General features: G+C 43.9%; 1 protein-coding gene across 2 annotated transcripts in view; it reads left to right on the top strand.

Moving 5' to 3' along the window:
• Positions 1-21,135, top strand: part of UBE2E1 (ubiquitin conjugating enzyme E2 E1) — a 311,010-nt gene that overhangs the window by 92,747 nt on the left and 197,128 nt on the right. The window contains exon 2 of one of the 2 annotated variants that reach the window (XM_069212047.1): positions 9,017-9,138. The exons of the other annotated variant lie outside the window; for it this stretch is intronic. Within the exon in view, the coding sequence (XP_069068148.1) occupies positions 9,108-9,138 (31 nt within the window). The 5' untranslated portion in view covers positions 9,017-9,107. The remainder of the gene's footprint in view (positions 1-9,016; positions 9,139-21,135) is intronic. 2 annotated transcript variants of the gene reach the window in all.

The following is a 21,135-nucleotide window of genomic DNA, read 5'->3' as shown; positions in this document are numbered from 1 at the left end:
AGTCTAGACCTGTCCTTCCTGGCACCTTCCCAGTAACACACCCCGCCAGACACTTAAAGGGAGATGCCTGGATTCCACTGGACATATGCCTGGCAGGACATGTATGAAGCTATATCACTTCCTCTGTACCCATCGCTCACTCTGGACAGGAATGTTTCCTTCACAGTTTAAAGACCCTACGACAAGACCTGTCCGGCCAATCACAAGTCAGCTTGTCAGCCATCTGTCAGCAAACCAGATATGGGGGAGGGGTGACTAGGGAAATTGTTAGAGCTGTGATCCTATGAGGAGTATATTGCGTTTACTCATTGGTTTTGTTCTAATTTCTTTCTGTTCACAATTATCTGTTCCAAAATTAATTATTCTAAAAAAAGACACATCACAAACCTTACTTGAAAATAAAATTTGGCTTGAATATATCTTATATGAACTCAAAAGTCTGCAACACATTGAGTGAACTAGACCTAGAAAAACATCCATGCTTATAAAACACTCCCTGCTCTCATACCCCTCATGCCTCACACATATCTATTTATTGATCTCTTACTCAAAATAGCTTTTAAACTGTAAATATTTACCAAAACCTCTGGTTCTGTTTCTGGACTGTTTTTAAATATTGCAATGTATCAGAGTACAAAGGGTCTTACTTTGTTGTTTTATATTCAGCAATAAAAGGTATATTGGGGATTTGATGGCTGCTGTTTCCTTTATGGTGAATTCAATCATTTTGGGAACATTTAATTTTCTGTAGAAAATGTCGTACAGATAGTTTTCCAGCGGATGGGTATACCATTACCAGGCCCCGTTGGCTACTTCCCGCACTGTCCACCACTTTATGGTGCCGAAGAAGGTGCAAGACCATCATTGTTGGCTGAATACAGGGTATAGTTAGATTTGTGAGCAATTCTAATTTCACCTACAAAGTTTTGTAAAAATGACAAGCTTTGCAACTTCATGAAACTGCAAAGTTTATGACCTCTGTAAAACTTTGCTAGTAGTATTTTTGTCTCCCTTAAAAATATTTTGTGGGAAAATTCCTGCGCTCTAATTGTGTTTTTGCAGGGGATTTTAGCACCCACTCCCCCAGTATTTAATTTGCACTCCCCTAAAATTAGCTGTTGGTGACTGACTAGCTTCTTCTTTTGTGCAACTGATGTTTAGGTCCGGTTTTTGACAGTACAGCTGTCGAGCAGACCTATAGCTTTCAATAAACCTAGATTGGGCTTCAGGTCTGCCCTTTTAGAAATAGGCTTGCTTTCATCAGACTTTTTCACCCATCGGCCTGAGTCCTCTCCAATCACGTCCTCCCGAGCCCATTGGAGTATTCATGTTGCCTAATTCCTAAAGCACCTGCTGCAGAGTTCCTTGTGCGGAAGTGCAGATCTGTCTATGGTAGTTTGGACTTACCAAAAAGTAGCGCAGAGGGTTGATGTGCCTGCTGCAAAGAATGGATCTCTATTTTATGTGGATATCTGAGTGGATAAGTAAGGCCAGCCTTTACCAGTGCTTTAAAACAAATTAAATGTATGTGAGAGAGAGGCGTACGGAGAGATAAGGGGAACTTTTGCAGGTGGTAGTGAGGGAATCCGAGGAGGAGGTCGTTGGGGGATGGAGTTTGCGCACAGGGGGCCACCAGCGCTGAAACCGGCCCTGAACCTGGTCTAGACAAGTGGCGGTCTGGCACCCTTGCTCACCTGTCCTGCAACTTCACCAAAAACCTCAGTGTGAAGAGTGGGCGGGGTCTTGAAAGGGGTTCGGCCCCCGTCCCGAAAAACACTTACGAGTCACTTTTGCCTGCACCCCGACTCCTAGCCCCCCCCCCCGCTTAAAAAAAAAAAAAAAAAAAAAAAAGCTTGCCGAGGCCACTGCCTGGGGTGTTTTTACACCTATTATTGGACATTGGCAGTTCAAAGCCTCCGAAAACGAGCTGAAAACCAGTGTCTCTGCGCCACTGTGACATATTGGGTCGGGTGATGGAAGCCAGTATTGTGTGTCACACGGTGGCCTATGTGCCTTGGTAGGTCTGGTACCCCCCCCCCCTCCCCATTAGATATCAACCTTCCTGGGGGCAGCGGTTCTGCTGATCTTTCTTACACACTCGTGGTTTCCTTTGCAACCTACCTTGTTTTCAAACAAAGGCGGGGGTGAAAGGTCACTGTGGTGTGCTAAACCTCTCTGCAACACGGTCTCTGCGGAGTCACATCATTGGTGACTTGATCGATGATGATATCAGCCTCTTTCCTACATATGTTCCACATCCTCCAGTTTTGTTCACTCACTGGGCTTCTGAGAGTTATATGGCATCTTTGTTTTAATCTGTTTCAGCAACCGTGCAATGCTCATAGTTAAATACCTACTAAACAACTAAAAAATGAATACTTCCAGAAATTAGTATAGTATGAAATCTGTTTCCTTTCTCTCATGACAAAATTGCAGTCCCTCGTTTTGCCTGTTTTACTAACAGAGCATACATTATATATGATTTTTTTTTCCTGTAAAGCAGACTGCCTGAGAGACAAAGCTTTTTCACCAGGATGACAGAGCCTAGATTAGTAAAGTGGGCGTGTAGGGACTCAGGTGCAGGTCTCTGATTGCTCAATGTCTCCAGAGGTTCACTGCAAATAGCCGCTAAGGTTGCACTGTCCTGTACACTTCAAATAAGCACTTAAAAAGGCAATGGGTCTGGCGTTCGCCACTAGGCTTTTGCCAGATCTTCTTTTGTCCTGGGTTTTGCAAAACCTTCCGGACGCTACTGGGCCCTCAACAATGTACACAAAAACGTTGGCTAAAGGCAAAAATGTTGTTTTGGTCTCAAAACTGCAGACATTGTCTTGGTGCTCCCTGGCACTGAGGGAACCAGTGCTTAATTTGTAAATAAAGATGCACCGGTGCCCAAAGACCTCCTGTTAAACTCAGGGCTGCTGCATTTAAATGTGCGAGCACAGAATACTGAGGCAGCGTAATCCTGAAGCCATCTCGGGCCTCTTCAATCCATTTACAGCCACTCCCTGCCCCTTCAGCTCACTCTTGCAGCTTTCAGCTTTCAGCTTTGTGACGCTTTTTAGTTTTTCTCTTCCTCCGTCTTTCCCATGTGTGTCTGTTGCTCGCAGCAAATGTTTGAGGCAGAAGACTAAGCGCCAGGCCTCAAAAATAAGTGCCGGTGCTCAGCACTGGAAACAAAAAGCACAAATTAAGCACTGGAGGGAACTATGATGTGTTCTGTGTGAAAGGTTGAATGACCGAACCACAGACAAATGGACAAAGCCTGGCTGAAAACCCCTGTAGGTGAAATCAAAAAGTCTTGGCTAACACAGGTGTAAAAGGAAAGGTGAATGAAGGAAAGAAAGAAGAGAGAGGGGAAGAAGGAAGGAAATAATAGGGAAGAATTAATGAAAGAATGAGGGAACAAAAGAAAGAAACAGAAGGAAAGACGGTAAGGAAAGAAAGACACAAGGGCAGATGGAAAAAAGAGGACCAAAGAAAGGAAAGACATAAGAAAAGAAAGGAGGGAAAAGGAGAAAATTAGAACAAGAAAGGTGAAAAAGAATGAAAGAAGGGAAAGTAAAAATAAAAAGGAGAAAAGAAAGAATGGAAGAAAGAGGCAGGCAAAAAAGGAAGAAGGAATGACATACAGGGTTGCAAAGACAGAACACCCTCATGAGCTTATTGTACATGTGAGCTGCTGGTATGGTGTGAAAAAGCAGCAGTCAGATAAACAAAGGAATTTACAACCGCATGGGCAGGAGTCAGAAACTGATAAAGCTGGAATGTGCCCTGTGCTCACATCTGATGACAGCCTCCTGTTATCATCTTGGGCTCACAAAGCCAACTCTAGAGTAATAATAAAGTGAAAACACTGTCTCTGAAGGAAACTCCCTCCTGGGTGGATGTGCTACTTGTTAAAAAAGGCTAAATACACTCACTCAAAGAGAAGTTGCCCAGTGGCTGAAGTAGGCTGACCCATTGCCCCATGCTGTGTGCTGTAGTGGGTGGTAGCAAAATGTGAATGACACCACAACAGACCAATAGATGAACAGAGTTGGATAAAAGCCCCTCCATGTAAGTATATTATATATAGCATTTTGGTAAAACCAAAAAGACTATATAATTTTGGTAAAATCAAAAGGTCTCGGCAGGAGGTGATTGGGTTCACCAGACTGGACATCGAGATGTAGCTGTCAATCATGATCCCTAGGGTCCTAGCGTGGTTTGACGGAGTAGGGGTGGGTGCTAGTTCTGATGACCACCAGGTTGAAGGCCAGAGTGAGGTGTGTTTTTCAAAGAGTACCACCTCCAACTTATCTGAGTTGAGCTTCAGACAGTTGTCTTTATCGAGAGGGCGACTTCTGGTATGCAGTCGACAAACTTTGCTTCAGTGCTGGGAATGTCATCGGAGAATCGGAGAGGGAGAGAATGAGCCACGTGTCGTCGGCATACGAGATGATGTTGAGGCCAGGGGTCCGGCCTTATAATGTGTTTGTGATTTTTGATACCAATCTTCACAACAGCTCCCTTTTATCAGTTCTTGGTGACTTACTCATTTCTACCGCTGGAGCGTTGAGTGAGCTGGAGTGTCATGGCTAACATTTGCAGGCATAGTAGGCCGAACCTAGTGTGAACAGGGAGAAGGTGCAACTGTACCTTAGGTGTTTCCCACAAGCAACACAATCAGGAGTAAAATGTTCACAGTGGTTTACAGAACTAACTCTGTCCTGCATATGTGATTTAGCAAAGTAGTTCTGCCTGATCACCCACGCTAATTAAAAGAAATGACCTTGCCTGTGAATCGTAGAAGCTTTTGTTTCATATAACATACACTTGCTTCCTATTCTTTGTGTAATTGTACAGAAACCAACGATGCCTGTTCTATACTTTAGAAAAACTTGCTATGTCTGTTCTCCACCTGCAGCTATTGAGGAGTCTTTGAATCCTCTCTGGGGTACCATGGGTGGGACATTTTTTCAGGGGGGATAATTTTAATGTCATCCATCCCGGGGCAGCGTCACACCACAGTGGCTGTAGTGTTACGTGCACTGTGAGCCTGCACACCACGCTGTACCTAAATCCGGGGGGGGCAAGCACCTCTCCCCCTTGCCCCCCGAGGACACCCAGGTGGGGGACACCAAAAATAAAGGACCAGACTCGATGGTGTATCACCAAGGCAGTTTTAACCATATACCCCCAAAATACTGGTACCGCCACACATCTTTCGAGCCCCAAAAAAAACATTTTGCGCCCCCTCCCCCCTCTGTCAAGGGCACGAAGGGGAGAGTAGAAGGTGCCTGGTGATGAAGCATGCCACAAATAGTGGGCAAGGGCATTGCTATCCCATAATAAGGGATCCCATAGAGGCTAGTTTTATGCTTTTCCTTTTCTTTTCCTCAACCTTTGGGCGTGTGATTGTTGGGGACACGCCAATAACATGACTTTCAGAGCCAGAGAACTGTCTGACGTCTTCAATTTACCCTTTAGGTTGGGTGGCGTTATCACCTGCCCAGCAGATGCAGTGGTGCGATGGAGAAGGAGCGTCAATGCCCCACGACTCCAGACAGAACTCTTTTACAACTCAACTTGATGTTGATGGGGCCCATATTCCTTGCTTACACTCAGGCCAATGTCATCCTTGCCAAGCCACTGCACTTGGCCAGTGGATCCAACCAAGACTGAGATCCAAGCTTGGACTTTCACTGGTAGAGTTCTGGTGAGCAGCAACCTCTGGTTTCTGCGGTCACCGGCCTAGGACCGCTGATGGACGGTCAACGGGCTGTAGCCCTCAAACTGTGGCAAGAACGAGCTCCTTGCAGTGCAAGGCATGAAGGCAGACTTTACTATACTGAGCTTCCTATATAAAGCATTTTTTGTTTTTATATATATTTTTTTACAAGTTTTGGTAAAAGCGCTGACAATGACTCTAGCTTGTCAAAGCGCTGTAAAAACTGAAACATGTACAAAGCAGCAGTTACAAATTTCGACGGGCTTCCATGGATTAGCAAACTTTGGAAAAAAGTTTTTTACATAATTTGAAAAACAAGAAAGTATCAACGTCTGTAATAAGTGGCACATAAAGTGCTCCACAGGAGTTCTGCTCTGGCGGTCATGCAATCGGAGTGGTGTGAGAAATCATCGCACCTTCCAACTAAAGAACGTTTCGAGTTTGCTCTTGAATGTGTTAAGAGTGTGAGCTTTTCTTACAGTAAGTGTAGTGCTTAATTTGTGAAAAGTTAAGTGGCGGGGCCTTCGTCAGGAGGCCACTGCAGCTTGCACCAATCATTGCCCCGTCACTGCCCCGAATGACAAAGTCAACGCAACTACTAACTGTCACATCCTACAAGTGTGACAAGTTAAACTATTCCAGGCTCCCGAACCTATAAGAATGGCTTAGGCAGCAGGCACTAGTCGTTTAAAGTATTTTAAACGAATAAACAACTAGTTGATCTCAATTTGGACAAACAGCGCCACCATGTGGCAGACTGTCATAAGAGCTGGTGTTGACTAATAAGTGCCGAGCACCGGACACCATAGGCTCAAATTAAGCACCGAGTAAGTGGTAGAGCTTCTAAGTATTGCGGTCCCCCAGAAACAGGTGTTGATGGCACTTGTCCTGGCATACTTGCTAACCCTACCAAGTTATGAGGCAGGCTACCACCGCGCCTGCAGATTTCAGCCTCTAAACTAAGCAGGACTGCACCTCACCGTTCTCCTCGCAGGGATATTACTAAAGAAAACTGGAAAATGAAAATAGAAGTGTTATAGGACATCAGGGAAGGGAGGAGGGGGTAGTGGTGCTTTGGAGCGAAAGCTCACTCTTTTTATTTGTGCCTGTTTATAAATCACTTTGGATAGTTTAAGTAAAAGGCAACATGATTGATTTATAAAGAGACATGAATGAAAAATTGAGCTTTAAAGACACACTTTGGATGGTTTAAGTAAAAGGTGACGTGATTGTGCCTGTTAAGTGTTTTGTGTGCAATCTTTGCTACACTCAGTGTAGGGGGGGGGCTGTGCTGATTTTGCCCTTGTGCAGCTCTGTACAGATGCATTGAACATCCCTGCCACCTCACTGTCACTGGTAGACTTACAAGACAGAGTTCAGTGCGTTTTTTATTCCTTTATTTCTTTACTCCCCCTTGTGTTTTTAAACTATGTTTTCAGGTAACAGTATTTCAAAGTCAATAGTACATTTTCTTTCTGCGGTAAGAATCGTATGTTCCTGTAATGTGCATTAAAATTAAAAAGGGGTTCTGTACTGGTAATAGGTACACCTGCCTGCTGGGAAGCAATTAAACGAACATATTAAAATTGTAAGCAATTATTGAATTATTTGCGATTGTTTAAAATTATTTCATGAATATGTCGGCCACTTTAAAGCAATTGACATTTTTTTTTTTTTTCAATTTGAGCGCCATGTTCTTGAAATAAAGACATGTAACCATTGCACAAGGCCTCACTGATAAGCTGTGTTAATGCATGTTGGAACTGGCGTGTGGCCAGAGTAGCTGTTCAGGAAATGCATCTGTTGCCTGCCACGCCCCCCTGCATCAAGTATCGGGCCCGGCCCCGCCCCTTCCGGGGTGTCGTGGTGTAATGTACACTAGCATCACTGTCAGAGAGGCCATGTCACACTTCCAGGGATATTGTCATTGTGATGACTATGTCAAGCGCAGGGCATCCTGTGACAGCTCGTGGGTTCACAGACATGGCCTATCGCTTCCAGCGGCAATTCCGGCTCCGGATTTGTCTACAAGCTGAATATAACTCATACATACCAATAAACCCGATTGAGGCGGGAGACTTCCGATTTTTGAAGCCAAAAATGTTTTTATTTTAGCTGTCTCCCGCTTAAAAGTGCCTCTGCTTCAATAGAAACCAATGTGGAAAATCCATTCTCCTGATTATTTTATTTTTTAATTTGTGTATTTTCTTAAAATCTTCCACTTTCCTATTCTAAAATATTGGCATGTATGAATTAATTCCTGATGCAAACTGCTTCTTGGAAAATAGAAAAAATTATTGCCAAAAAAAAAAAAACCTTTCAAAGGAACAAACCAAAGGACATACAAGAGAAGCAGTAGCGTAGAGTCAAGAGAGAAAATAGAATTTCCAAATCGGATTTGCGAGCAAGCAACTTGCACAAAACAATGTTGCAACGCGTCAAGGCCGGGTCTGGGTCTCCTTAAATAGTACCTGGTATGTGGAATTCCCAGAAGGCAAAGGACAGGAAGGGAATTTCCACCATTTTCCTTTTTGAAAGGAAGCTAAATAACCAGTTTGGTCAAAAGCATAGGTACTTGCAAACGTTTTCCCAGGGGCCAAAAAGTTTGGTCTGTGATGTGCCCGTGGGCCGCATCATTGATGCCGGGGCAGTGGCGGTCAGGTGGGGTGGCTGGCGGGATTGGTGGCAAGGTAGGTGTAGCAGAAGCAAAGGATAGTGGCTGAAAAGAACAATAGGAAAACCTGGAATTAATCCCGGCTTCCCCACTTTTCCAAATTGTGCGATCATAGGCAATTGTTTAATTTCACTTTCCCTCCTTTTTCTGCATTATCACATATAACAGGGCCTCGAAATCCATGATATCATGGCGTGCACTGCACAAAACCTGCTTCTATGTGTGATTTAATATACTATAATGTTGTTCATGTATGATAGGAACCCAGGCCACCTATAAAGTACACAAAAAGTGACTTGCCTCTTTTAATTTACTGTTGGTGATGTTCTCCGGGTAAGAGGAAGGATTAATGTTTCCAAATTTATGTTTATAAACTATCACTTTTAAATGACTACATCTCAATACACTAATATAATAAATTGTACTGTGAATAGGTTCTACATGTTAATTAAAAACACTTGTTTAATTTTCAAGAGACTGTCACAGTTTTACACTTTTGCTGCAAGATGTCTTTAAAAATGAAGGCGTTTCTAAAGCTAAGCGCAGAGGTGCATATTTACTTCCTTTATTTAGCACCAATTAAGTTTGAAATAAATGACTGTGTGTCTATTTAATATTTTCATTGTTAGTGCTGAGTCCAGCAAACAGCTGCCCGGTGCTCCTGTTGCGGAGGGGGACGCATGTAAAGGTCAGAGGGTGCATCGCTGAGCACGCGATCCAATGGCAAGCCTTGAGCTCAAGACTCACCAAGGTGAAAGCTTTTCCTCACAAATAAGCAATTTCAAAACCTGAAATATCCTACCTCTTTTTGGTCACAGAACGTTGGCAAGTATGTACTGAGAACAGAGCGTGCGAACAGTATGTACTAAGTTCCAGTTAGATGTCCGTAGCATGATTTTTAATATGCGAAATGCTGCAGCACAAAAAGCGCTATGAAAATATCTCTGTGCACTACGCTAGTTCTATGCAAAAAAAAGCGCTGAGTTTAAAGCTGTGTGTGTTACTCACACATTAATCGTGTATATATATATATGTGTATATATATATCAGGGGCGGCTCCTCCATAGGGGCAGAGCAGCATTCCCACCCCAAAAGCAGCGGCAGCTGCAAAACCTTTTCAAGAAAACAACACTAAACAGTGTTTATTATCATTTCCTTGTAAAAGGTTGGGGCCACAGGGGTGACGAGTGAGCGCATGTGTGGCCGGCCGGCCTAACACACATGTGAACAGGGTTGCACAGGCTCACAGTCTGCTTGGGAGCGCCCTGGCTGGGCGCACCCAGCCGAACTTGACGCTGCTCTGAGCTTCGTCAGTGTCGGCCGCAAGGCAGTCTGGGAGCTTGTGCCTGTCAGCTGAGCAGCGGGGGCGGCGTTCATGTAAGTGTATTTTATTTTTAAAATGTTTATTAATATTCCCCCGCCACAGCCCCTGCTCCCCCCTGTGCACACTGCCCTACCCCACCCCCCTTTAACACCTGAGAGCCGCGACTGATGTGTGTATGCACAGTGCTTAATTTGTGCTTGTTGTTTCCGGTGCGGAGCACCGGCACTTATTTTTGAGGGCCGGCACTTATTTTTCTGCCTTAAGCATTTACTGTGAGCAAAAGACACATGTGAGAAGGACGGAGGAAGAGAAAAACGAGAAAGCGTCACAATGGAAGAAAGCAGAAAGCTACATGAGTGAGCTGAAGGGGCAGGGAGTGGCTTTAAATGGATTTAAGAGGCCCAAGAGGGCTTTGGGATTACACTGCCTCTGTATTCCGTGTTTGCACATTTATTTGCAGCCGCCGCATGTTTAAGAGGAGGGCTTTGGGCACTGGCACCTTTTTATTTACAAATTAAGCACTGACACATATTCACTGAAAAAAAACAAAAGTCAAAGTGGCTCTTGAGTTAGGTGTTGAAATGAAATAAGAACTGAGTTTAAAACACAAAAAATCACTGAAATTTGCCAATTATAGTTTAGTGAACTAACTATAAATTGAGCCCCTGTCATGCACTGCTTATGACCTCATATATTACAACACCCATGATATGTTAAATGACATAATTTGTACTGATGGTATACATCATACCCCTATTCACAAGTCTTGTTAACTCCTTGCATCATTTAAAAAAAAGGGGTTAGTAAAAAACAAACAAAAAAAAAAAACACTATAGCCCTCTTGGGTGGGGGGTAGTGGGGTTGTGGGGGGGGGGGGGGGGGGAGTGGGGTTGGGGGGGGGGTTGTGTGTGTGTGTTAGTTAGCCCAGTAGACAAGTGTGGCATTTTGAGCGTTACATGGTGCACCATTTATAAAAACAGTAAAGTTTAGGATGCACGTAGTACTTCATGTTAAACAAGGTAAAGATTTGAGCACACCTGATGTGGGTTGCAGAGTCACGTTTCAAAGTAGGTTGTAGCTTGGGTAACCCTGGTACAAAAATCAGTTAGAAAAGCCCAAGCTTCTATTGGACACTGATTATCCACCAGTGGCTGCCTGGGTACCTGCGCATGATAAACTTCCACACCTCACATATGTCTTTGTTGCATAGAATTTATCCATAGCACTATATTGGAAATGTTTATTTCAAGAATTTTGTTGAAGATTTTGAGGCATTGCAGGTTGTTGAATAAAGTAGAATGTAGGGGTGATCCAATTAGGCTAAGAGATGGTTTAACGCACTCTGGGGTTATAAGCAAGGCTCTAAGTGAGTGTAGCATTGTTCATCTCAAGCCTGTGTGTAGTATATTTTAGTAAAGTGCGCTGGGATGTCCATAGGGCTTGGTAGAAGGTGTCTTATCAGTGGCAAATGCACACCTGTCAACCTCTTGACTTAAAATTGGAGGTCATGCGAGGTCTTTAAAAGGGTGATCCCATGAAGTTGAATAGAGTACGATCTCTTTTGGAGACCTTCTGAAAGTTTTTAAAAAGGGTTGAACCCACTGAAGTCTATGAAGGCATTTTGTTTGCTAGGTGGGTGAATACTAGTTAAAAGAGGGTAACATCCACCACATGTGATGTGACAGGTAAGCTATGTGTCCAGCATGTGGTCAAAGGTTGTATCCATTATCACTTGACTAGTGATTGAAAATAAAGCACGGGTGTAGCATGTTGAATCACTTCAAGTCCACAAGCCTTATAGGATGTTGTCATAATGACAACAAGATGTCAACAATGATGTATTTTCACATGTCATCAGTGTATGACAAGGGTGCGTGTTACAGTTAGTTCACTAAACAACGGCTGGCAAATCTTTGATTTTTTTTTTTTTTTTTTTTAATATTAGTTCTTATCTCATTCCAACACCTAACTTTACTGTCACTTTAACCTTTGTTTCCTTTCTGTCAATTACAATTTTTTAATGAAATCTAAAATCTTATTCTCATACCTAATTCTAACAGTACTTAATGTTTGTCTGTTCAGTGAACGTCTGTGTTTTTTATATATATTTAAAGTTGAGCATACGCTCAACTCCCTCGGGCAACCCGTGGCCAACACCCCCTGCTGTGCACGACCTCAGGCACGCGTAACAGAGTGTTGGCAGCAGGGTGTGGCCTCTAAGCAGGCCTTTTGCTCAACACTCAACCCTCACAGCTTCCACTCCCCTCAGCGCAGTCATCAGCAGTGTGCAGTGGTGGATTGGCCCTGCACGGTTTGGTCTGTGATCTGACACTTGTAATTTAAAAACATTTTTTATGTGTTACCTTGGGTACCACAAGGGTGGCTTCGCTGGGTACTGAGTGCTGGTACGACAGTACTGGTGACCCCAATTTTTTTTTTTTTTTAATTTAAGGGAGGGTCCTTTTGAAAACTCTATCCCTCCCAAAATGGCCTTGGGGATCGGAATGTACCCACCCTTCCCTCTTTTGTGGCCTTTTGAACATGTTTCCAGACTTCCGAGACTGAACCCTCTAATAGCGATCACAATATTTTCTCAAGTGTTATGCCACCCAATCACATCATTCGGTACTACAGTATTAACATCAGTACCGAAAAGACTGACAGGAGAAAAATCTCCCTCAGAAAATCATAATAACCTATATTTTAAATTTTTGGGTACTGGGGGATTCCCATGGGACCAACCCTCCACATATACCTAGCTTTTGCTGTAGGTTAACCAGTTAATGCCTAACCTAGCCCCTCTTTAAACGCTAGTTTCTTGGAAACTACTGAACAGATTTACAGCAAATAACAAAAACCATGCTTTATGAGTAAAGTTCCAACTTTGGTCGAATTTGGTGTAATTCCATTCAGCCATTGTTTTCTGTGTTGGAAAGCAAAGTTCCCTATGGGAATTATCGTACGATAAAGCACTTCTTGATCCCTGCATGCGGAGAAGCCAAAGTGCTTGAACTTTTTTGAGGAAAGTTTCATGCAGTTTGGTCAAATGGTGCCAAAATTATTAGCAAAACAAACAAGCATTTGCAATGCAAAGGGTCTCGCGATTGCTCGAGTAAGGGCTTATTTGCTTTGTAAATTCCGAACTTTACATTTCTTGCCACATAAATTGAAAATAAGAAGTAAAACAGAAGTTCACTCGCAGGCAAACGTATTATTGGCAAAAATGCAATTATCCATTTAACCTGGTCGATGTGATGCAAAGCGCTCGACTACTTCTCAGCGAGATCACGCTGCATAGGAAATAAATTGAAAAAAGTAGTCCAGAAACCATACAGAAAACATAGAGCCTTGTATGTTTTCAGTAGTTGCCCGGTGTACTCAAGGAGGGCTAAACACCAGAAAAGGCATGACGTATGCATGCCTACCACTAATGAAAGCAAGCTAATTTTAAAAGGCGAGCCCACAAACCAACCAGACTCGTGCGTGTGATTACAAGCCCATAGAGAGATTACAGCAGGGACAGAGCGCTTTGCGCTCGAACCTAAAAAATGCCTCTCCTATGGAAACTCTGACAACTATAACTACACTAAGCCCGTGGGGAAAAAAAAAAAAAATATATATATATATATATATATATATATATACCTTTTTATTAAAACATTTACATTTGACTTTTTATGTATAGATCTATAGCTAAATGTATACGAATACATAGATATGTACACTTAGTTATATTTAAACATTTAAAGTAAAAAACACTACTTTGCAGTGAAAGTTAATGGTACAAATATGGTGGCAATGTGTTTCCTTCTACATTGAACAGCTGTGGTGGTGGGGCCCAAGCGGGGAGATAGGGTCAGGGGACAGGGCACATCTGACCCCCCCCCCCATACCTCTCTGGAGACGCCAGTATTTATATACCCATACTAGTCTTCTCACTTAGCTAAGTAGCACGGCTAGCGCCGAGAGGCCTCACTGGGAAATGAAGTGCGCTATAGTGATAACTATTAACACAGCATCACACAACACGTGTTTGCTATGCCTGTGTCCTAAGGGCATGACCTTGCCCTTCGCTGCACTGAATTTAAGATGCAATCCCACCCCCCCAATCCCCCCCCGGAGGGGGGAGCACAGCCACCCTGACATTCACAGACGAAATGAAACAACTGCCCGAGAGCAAACATTTTGTAAAGTGCAGAACTCTGCTGACCCAATAAATGCCATTCTTTTGACTCCAGCCCAGGATCACACATGGCAGACCGCGGCCGCTCACCCATAAACAGTTGGCTGGTAATGAAAAGGGTCCTGTCCTTCATGTAAATAATGCCTGTCAAATAACAGGGCGCGTTTATCGTGAGTGTTGGCACTTGTGACTGCGTGTAGCAGGCACGTTACGAAGGTGTTTCTTCACGCCTGTACTTGGGATGGACAGAGTATTTAGACTTAGTGTGTGTGGGACAGGCACGTGGGTTCTAGCGCTAATGTGAAGAGGTTTGATGCAGAAAGGTTTTGGGCAAATTACCTTTTTAATGTTGCTGGGCTGGTTTCATGTTAAAAGACGTATTGACAAAGCCAGTAGGTCTGGCTTGAATTTTGAGTCTTGAATAATGCATTAAAGAAGCCCTCTGCAAACAAAAACAGCAAAAAAATGCCTTTTGTATATAATCTATCTGAGATAAAGAATTGAATGTGTGATGACTCGTGTACTTTTGAGTTGTAAAATAGTCCCACATACAGTGCATCTCAAGCACTCCACCGGAGGCAGAATGATACACCAAGCATCCAATAGCAAAGGGTGAGAAACAAATACTCCTCTGGGGTGAGTCAAAGCCCCATTCAATGTATATTTTAGGAATGTATGATGGAACTACGCATGCAGGAACCACGCATGCCTTAACAACGCGGTCGAAACAATGACCGCGTTGTTTCCACGTATGTCTTTACAACAATTTTTCGTTGTAAAAGCATACCTAGTGAAGGCATGTGTGGGAACGGCATGCGAAGTTCTATCATGCAACCCCCCCCACCCGCAGGCCCAAAAGTAAACCACCCCTAATGCTTAAATTACCCAGACCCACCCTAAAAACAAAACTACCCCATCCCACCTCTAAAAACAAAACTACCCAACCCCACCATCCCGCACCAAAAAATAAAACTACCCCGACCCCCCAGCCCTAAAACGAAAGCTAGCCCGCTCCTCCACCCACTCTAAAAAACAAAACTACCCTGCCCCTAAAAACTGAACTACCCGACACACCCACCCACCCTAAGCCCTAAAACCTTCCCCCAACTCCCCACCCTATAAGCAACCGACCCCCACCAGCCCTAAAACTGAACCACCCCGACCCCCACCCCTAAAAACAAAACTACCCCAACCCCCAAAATCAAAACTGCCCGACCCCCCCACCGCCCCTAAAAAGAAAACTACCCCACCCCTAAAAACTGAACTATCCAGACATCCCCCACCCAACCGGAGTCTTAAAACATTCCCCAACCCCCCTCTCGCCCTAAAAACAAAACTGCCCCAACCCCCCCCCACCCTGCCCCTAAAAACAAAACTACCCGGACCCTCCCATCTGCCCTAAATACAGTTACCCCGACGCGCCCACCCCTGCCCCAAAAAATAAAAATAAAATAAAAAGCCCAACACCCCCCAACCCAAGCCCTTAATCCACCCCTAAAAACTACCCCCAAACCCTGCCCCAGCTTCACTTACCTGACCCGTGCCCTCGGCCGATCCACAAAAAAAACAAAAAAACGGATATGCATAGTTCAGCACATGCGTGGTTAAGGCAGAGAAAAAGGCAGTCGTTGCTCTGGCAAGAGTGGTTACGCTTGCGTGGGAAACATCTGCGTTGTTCCCAAAGCGTTGTTCAGGATGTTTCCCATATTTTAAAGAGCTGGTAAAAATAGGCCTTCGCCATCAACTTAAAATTTAAAAATGCTTGTTCAATGACTTCAAAGCATGTCATGAACTATGAAATTCTTGACCAGTGTTTATCAAACTCCCTAAGTGCAAGCAAACACAATTTCCAGAATGTAATTAAATATTAATGGACATTGGCCAAAAAATGTTAATCATTTTTCAGTTCCCTGTAGAAAGTGGCAAGCAACCTAACCTAGGTTGTTGTTAATGCACTAATCTAATGGTCCTTTTTCTGTGTTCATATGTTTGTGGAGGGCTATATTTTGTGCTTTTGTGACATGCAGTTGCGGCTTGCAGGGTGCGGAAGGGGCGGGGCGGCATGCAGAGGGGGCTTGGACGAAAAAACATTAAATCAATTAAAAAAATTGCCGCTCTGCTCCTCCGTCTCCTCTGCTTCGTCGCTGCAGGCACATGCTCCCAGCCTGCCCTGGGGCCAATCCTGACGCTGCTCAGAGCAGCATCAGGATTGGATGGGAGCGCACAGCTAGGACGTTCCCAGGCAGACTGGGAGCCTGTGCATGCTCTCTCCAGCACAGCAACTGCGTAGAGAGAGCCTACTACGCATGTGTGTTTGGCCGGCCCGAGACAGTTGGCCAAACACACCTGAGCTCTGAGCGGGAGAGCTATGCACTCCCCCTCACTGCTCGTCACCCCTGTGGCCCCGCCCCTTTACAAGAAAACGATAATAAACGCAGTATAGATTTTGCTGCTGCCGCTGATGGCGGGGGCAACACTCCTCCACCCTAACAGAGGAGCCGCCCCTGGTGGCGTGCATCACTACTCAAGGGCTGCCACTCCCTGGTCCTGCCAACGACTTTCTGCTCTGCTACCATCCTTCCCCTCACAGGTAGGTATTTTGGTGCATGTGTCCTGCTGCTGCTTGGGCCTCTGCAGGGATGCCTTCAGTCTATACTTGTGGCAGGTGTTGGTCTGTGGCAACCCAGGGCACTAAACCCAACCCTATCAAAATGCCAGAATCTAGCCATGCCATGCCCAGCTACTGTGGGCCTAATCTGAGCAAAGCAGGGTGATCCCAGAGACCGAAATCCGGTGGCCAACACAAGACCTATTGGCTTTGCCAATGTTTATCAGAAGCAAGTAAGGGGAATTGGTGAATTTTAGTGCATAATGATAAAACCTGGCATTCAGTGTGTGAATATTACTTAAGTACGGGATACTGGTAAACACCAATAAAAAACCCCTTCACAAAAAGCATTCTTGCTGTAAAGTTGCGAGCCCAAGCACTGCTGAGCGGATTTTCATTATTCAATCAGTGAAAAATGGAAACAAAAGATATTTTCTTCTTCCTAGTCCTTACACTCCTAATTTTAAGTGCATGTTTCTCTGCATAGGCCGTACCCTCCCACTCACAGCTGGGGACGAGTTAAGGTTTTAGGTCAGATAAATGTAGGGTTTTTTTTATGGTGCAAACAGCCCGGTTCGCAGACTGGAAAAAAAAGTCCTTTTGAATGTACAAAACCCTATTTTGTGATTTAGTAACCTACTACCAAATCTCAAGATGGGTTTGCGATTCTGTATTAGGAAGGGCCGTATTAAGGGCGTCCCTCCCTAGCAGCGACTTGCACTGGTATGTGAAAATGTTTTGTGGCCAAAATGTGGTCACAGAACTTTCACATTTTACTGACTCCTTGAAGGAGGTGGTAACCCATTTGCAAATGGGAAGGGATCCCCAAGAGAGCCCTTCCCCTTTGTGAATGTAAGTGAAATTGTTTTTTAAAAGCAAACCGTTTTCTTTTTGAAAACACATCTTGTTTTTCTTTAAGGAAAACAGGCAGCATATAAAAAAATGGCTTTATTGAAAAAGCAATCACAGACATGGTGGTTTGCTGACCCAAACAGGCCACCATCCCTGTGATTTTTGCCATTCTCAATGGGTCGCAAAGCGAAACCTACTTTGTAAATATTTACGAGGTAGGTCTATTTGCGACCCACTGGGAATCACAAAATGTGTTTAAGACACATTTGTACATGGGTGTTTCTGAGTTCCTAATTGCAAATTGCAAAAATCACAATTAGGAAATTGTAAACAAATTTTTTTCGTACGTCCGGCCCTTAGAGTGTTCTAAGAAAGCCATAGATAGAGAGAAAAAAAATGTAGAGAGACGGTACCCCCAAATGCTGAGGTAGAAAGGGCTAAAATAGAAAAAGAGAGGCAAATTAGAGTTGGAGACTGAGAAGAGTAGAGGGAGACCAAACGTGGTAGAGTGTGGGTTGAAATACAGAAGCAGGTGAAGAGAGTGATTAGAGAGAGAGGTAATGAAAGAGAACGAGAGATAGTAAGAAAGTAACCTCGAGAGCGGGTGTGGAGGGAGCAAAGGCATAGGGGAGGTGCAGAAGCGATGGAGAAATAATTAAGTAAATTAAGGGTTGTGAGAGAGAGGGGTAAGAGTGTAAGATGAGGAAGTAAGAGATGTGAGGCAATGAAAAATGAGGCAGGGGAGGTAGGGTGAGTGCTGGATACATAGAGAGGTGAGGTACTGAAAGAGACTGGGACCGTAAGGTCAAGAGAGATGAGAATGAGGTGCTATAGAGGAGAAAATAATGGAGGTGAGATGGAAACAGAGGTGAGGTGGAGCATGAGGAGTGAGTTAGACAGAGCTGAGGTAGAGAGAGGGACAGAGAGGTAGCAATATGAAGGGAGGCCATCAGAGCATTAGGTTTCTGAGAGACATATGCGCTGGAAGAAGGGCTGCAGGAGGTGCTGCAGCACCCCCAAAATAACCATGCCGGAGTTCCGAATGTGAACAAGCAATAAATAAACAACAATTAATAAATGTTATTATTAGTGTCACATTTGATGTGTCTTTAAAGACTGTTAGGCTATGTCTTTTGACAAAGTGCTGCTTATACTTTTAACACGGATAATAGTTTTTACTTGTCCTTTTCTGACTGCAAAGTGAGAGGATTTAATGAGCTGAACTATGTGAAAGTTTTGCTGAGGTACAAGGATTCTGGAGGGAAAGGCTGGTGAATGTATTTTTTTCTAACACACAACAGAATTTAAATGCCTGTAAATGAACTGTACAAATATTTCAAAATATATAAACTGTTAGGAAAGTACAAATGAAGCATATTTTTTGTAATTCTGAAATGTGGTGGAAATAAAGATTTTAATTGTCGCTGAAATCCGATTTCCACACATTGTCGGTGCGCTGTATAGTTTTATCAGTAAAACTGAAGGTCTGCAAATCTAGTGACTGTTTCAGAGGAAAAAGTGCTCTCTGTAAAGGGGTGTGCTGCTACACCCTCCTTTGGTATTATATTTGATTTGTTTGGGGATATGTGAAGCTCATGGACACTCATAGGAGTGTCCTTGTGCACCATCAAAGGCTACCTGCAGTAAACCTAATGTATTGTTACTTTTGTTGGAAGAGCAACGTTTTTAGTTTTTTCTTAAAAATTGATATCTCCGCCGTTGCGTGTAGCTCAAACGAGAGGTCATTACAGGATCGACCGGCCCAAGATAGGAAAAGGTCTGATCTCCAATTCTCGCCCGGCAGATCATAGGCGTCTTAGCCAGCTTACCTTTGGCTGATCGCAGGCGTCTGGAGCTGGCGCAGAATTTAATCCTGTTCCTGAGAGAGCTTGCACCGGTGGAGTGCAGTGCTTTGTGGACCAGGACTAGTGTTTTAAAAATAATGTTTTTTTTTAACTGGAAGCCAATGGAGAGCCCTCAAATGTTGGAGCTCGCTGTCACAAATATATACCTATACCAGGTCTCTTAATACACTTTAGGCGGTCCAAAATGCGTCAGCCCGTACTTTCCTTAAGCTCCCCCAGGATCTCATGCATCAATTGCACCTCCTAAAGTGTATTAAGTTGGCTGTCACGGAGACCTATGTATAGGTATATATTTGTGGCAGTGTGCTCCAAAATGTACCAGCAGCTACATATTACCCACTACACTCTTGCCACTCTCTTGGTGAATGGTCGCGGTCCGTTTGGTACACTTGCATTCTTCACAATCCCCATGGCATGGGTGAGTTTACATTGATGGCAAAACCCCCACTCTGAAAACTCTTCCAGCACCACTGGTGAGAGAAGGCAGAGATGTGACGAGAGAGAGGTGTACATAGAGAGAGGGGAGGTAGAAGGAGTTTAGATAGTGATGAGGTCTGTACACAGAGTTGTGGTGAGAGAGGTATAAAAAAGAGTGGTGAGGTGAATGAGGCTTTATGAGGTATTTATTATTTAGCAACTTTTTCTATTTTCTATGTCCTAAAGTATCCCTCACCCCAGTCTCTTTCAGCACATCACTCGCTCTCCTCTCTTCTACCATCACCCTTGGGCCCTTATTTCTCTATCATGTCCTCTATGCCCCAGTGTGTTGCTTCTTAGCGCCTTGAAGCTGCCGTAGACAAATACAAGTGCCATATTCACAAAACATAGCATGTATTTTACCCTACCCAACACCTTTGTTCGATCTCGGTCACTTCTTCCCCATGTCCTCTAGTTCCCAATTCCACCCTAGCGCTTTGAAGCATGCTGAGGGTGATATGAGATCCACAAGCACAGAACACAGCCCATGGTAATTTCTTCCTTGCCTCTAACATCTCCTTGGGGAAACTGGGTGAGGACGTATAAACTGAAATGTGAGAAATAGATGGGGAGATGGTAAGTATAGAATTATATAAGGGCAGGGACATCATGCTTCATGGGGAGACTACAATGCCAACTCCCCTGCAAGCACAGGGGAGGTATAGAGAGGGGTAGCGAGAGCCTGACGAGGGAGCATCCTTGAGGTATGAAGTGTAGGAACCAGAATGAGAGGTGAAAATCCCAGGGATCCTTGTTGAATGGGTATGACCTGAGTGTTCAGTAGTCACCAAGAAATGGGAAACCCCTAACCCATTGAGACAAGAGGTCCATAGAGAGATAGGGGACAGAGCTGATTGACCAGGTAGAAAAATTATTTTTTTTAAAATTCCGATTCATGCAGAATACAATGTTCTGATATAAGTTTATGTTTATTCTTCTTGAGGTAAGCTCCAAGGTGTGATTGTGAATGTCTGGATTCGGACAGACACCTGCAAATGGAGCCAGTACGCTCAACCGCTATCTGGATACTACCCTTTGACCTTACCTAGGACTGAATATCCCCGACTAAAGACAAGGATATCCAACTTGGCTATGTTCCATTATGATACACACAGTGAACCCCCTACTCTTATACCTCGCCTTGAGAAAGGACCAGGCCAGTTCATCGATAAAGGGGCGAAACACGTGTAGGTTGTTCGGTTGTGTTTTTATTCACAGTCACACCTTGGAGCTTATCTCAAGAAGAATAAACATAAACTTATATCAGAACATTGTATTCTGTATGAATCAGAATTGAACAAAGAATTGTTCTACCTGATCAATCAGATGTGTCACCGATCTCCCTAAGGAGGTATGAAGTGGGAAGTAATTGAGGATAGTGATACTCGGGCAGTGAAGAGGTAGAGCGGGCTCGAGGATGAGTACAAGAGCCAATGGTA

The sequence above is a fragment of the Pleurodeles waltl genome, chromosome 10 (assembly GCF_031143425.1).
Source record: "Pleurodeles waltl isolate 20211129_DDA chromosome 10, aPleWal1.hap1.20221129, whole genome shotgun sequence".
Taxonomy (NCBI): Eukaryota; Metazoa; Chordata; class Amphibia; order Caudata; family Salamandridae; genus Pleurodeles; species Pleurodeles waltl.
The sequence above is the reverse complement of the archived record's forward strand: the minus strand, read 5'-3'. Positions and strand labels throughout refer to the sequence as shown.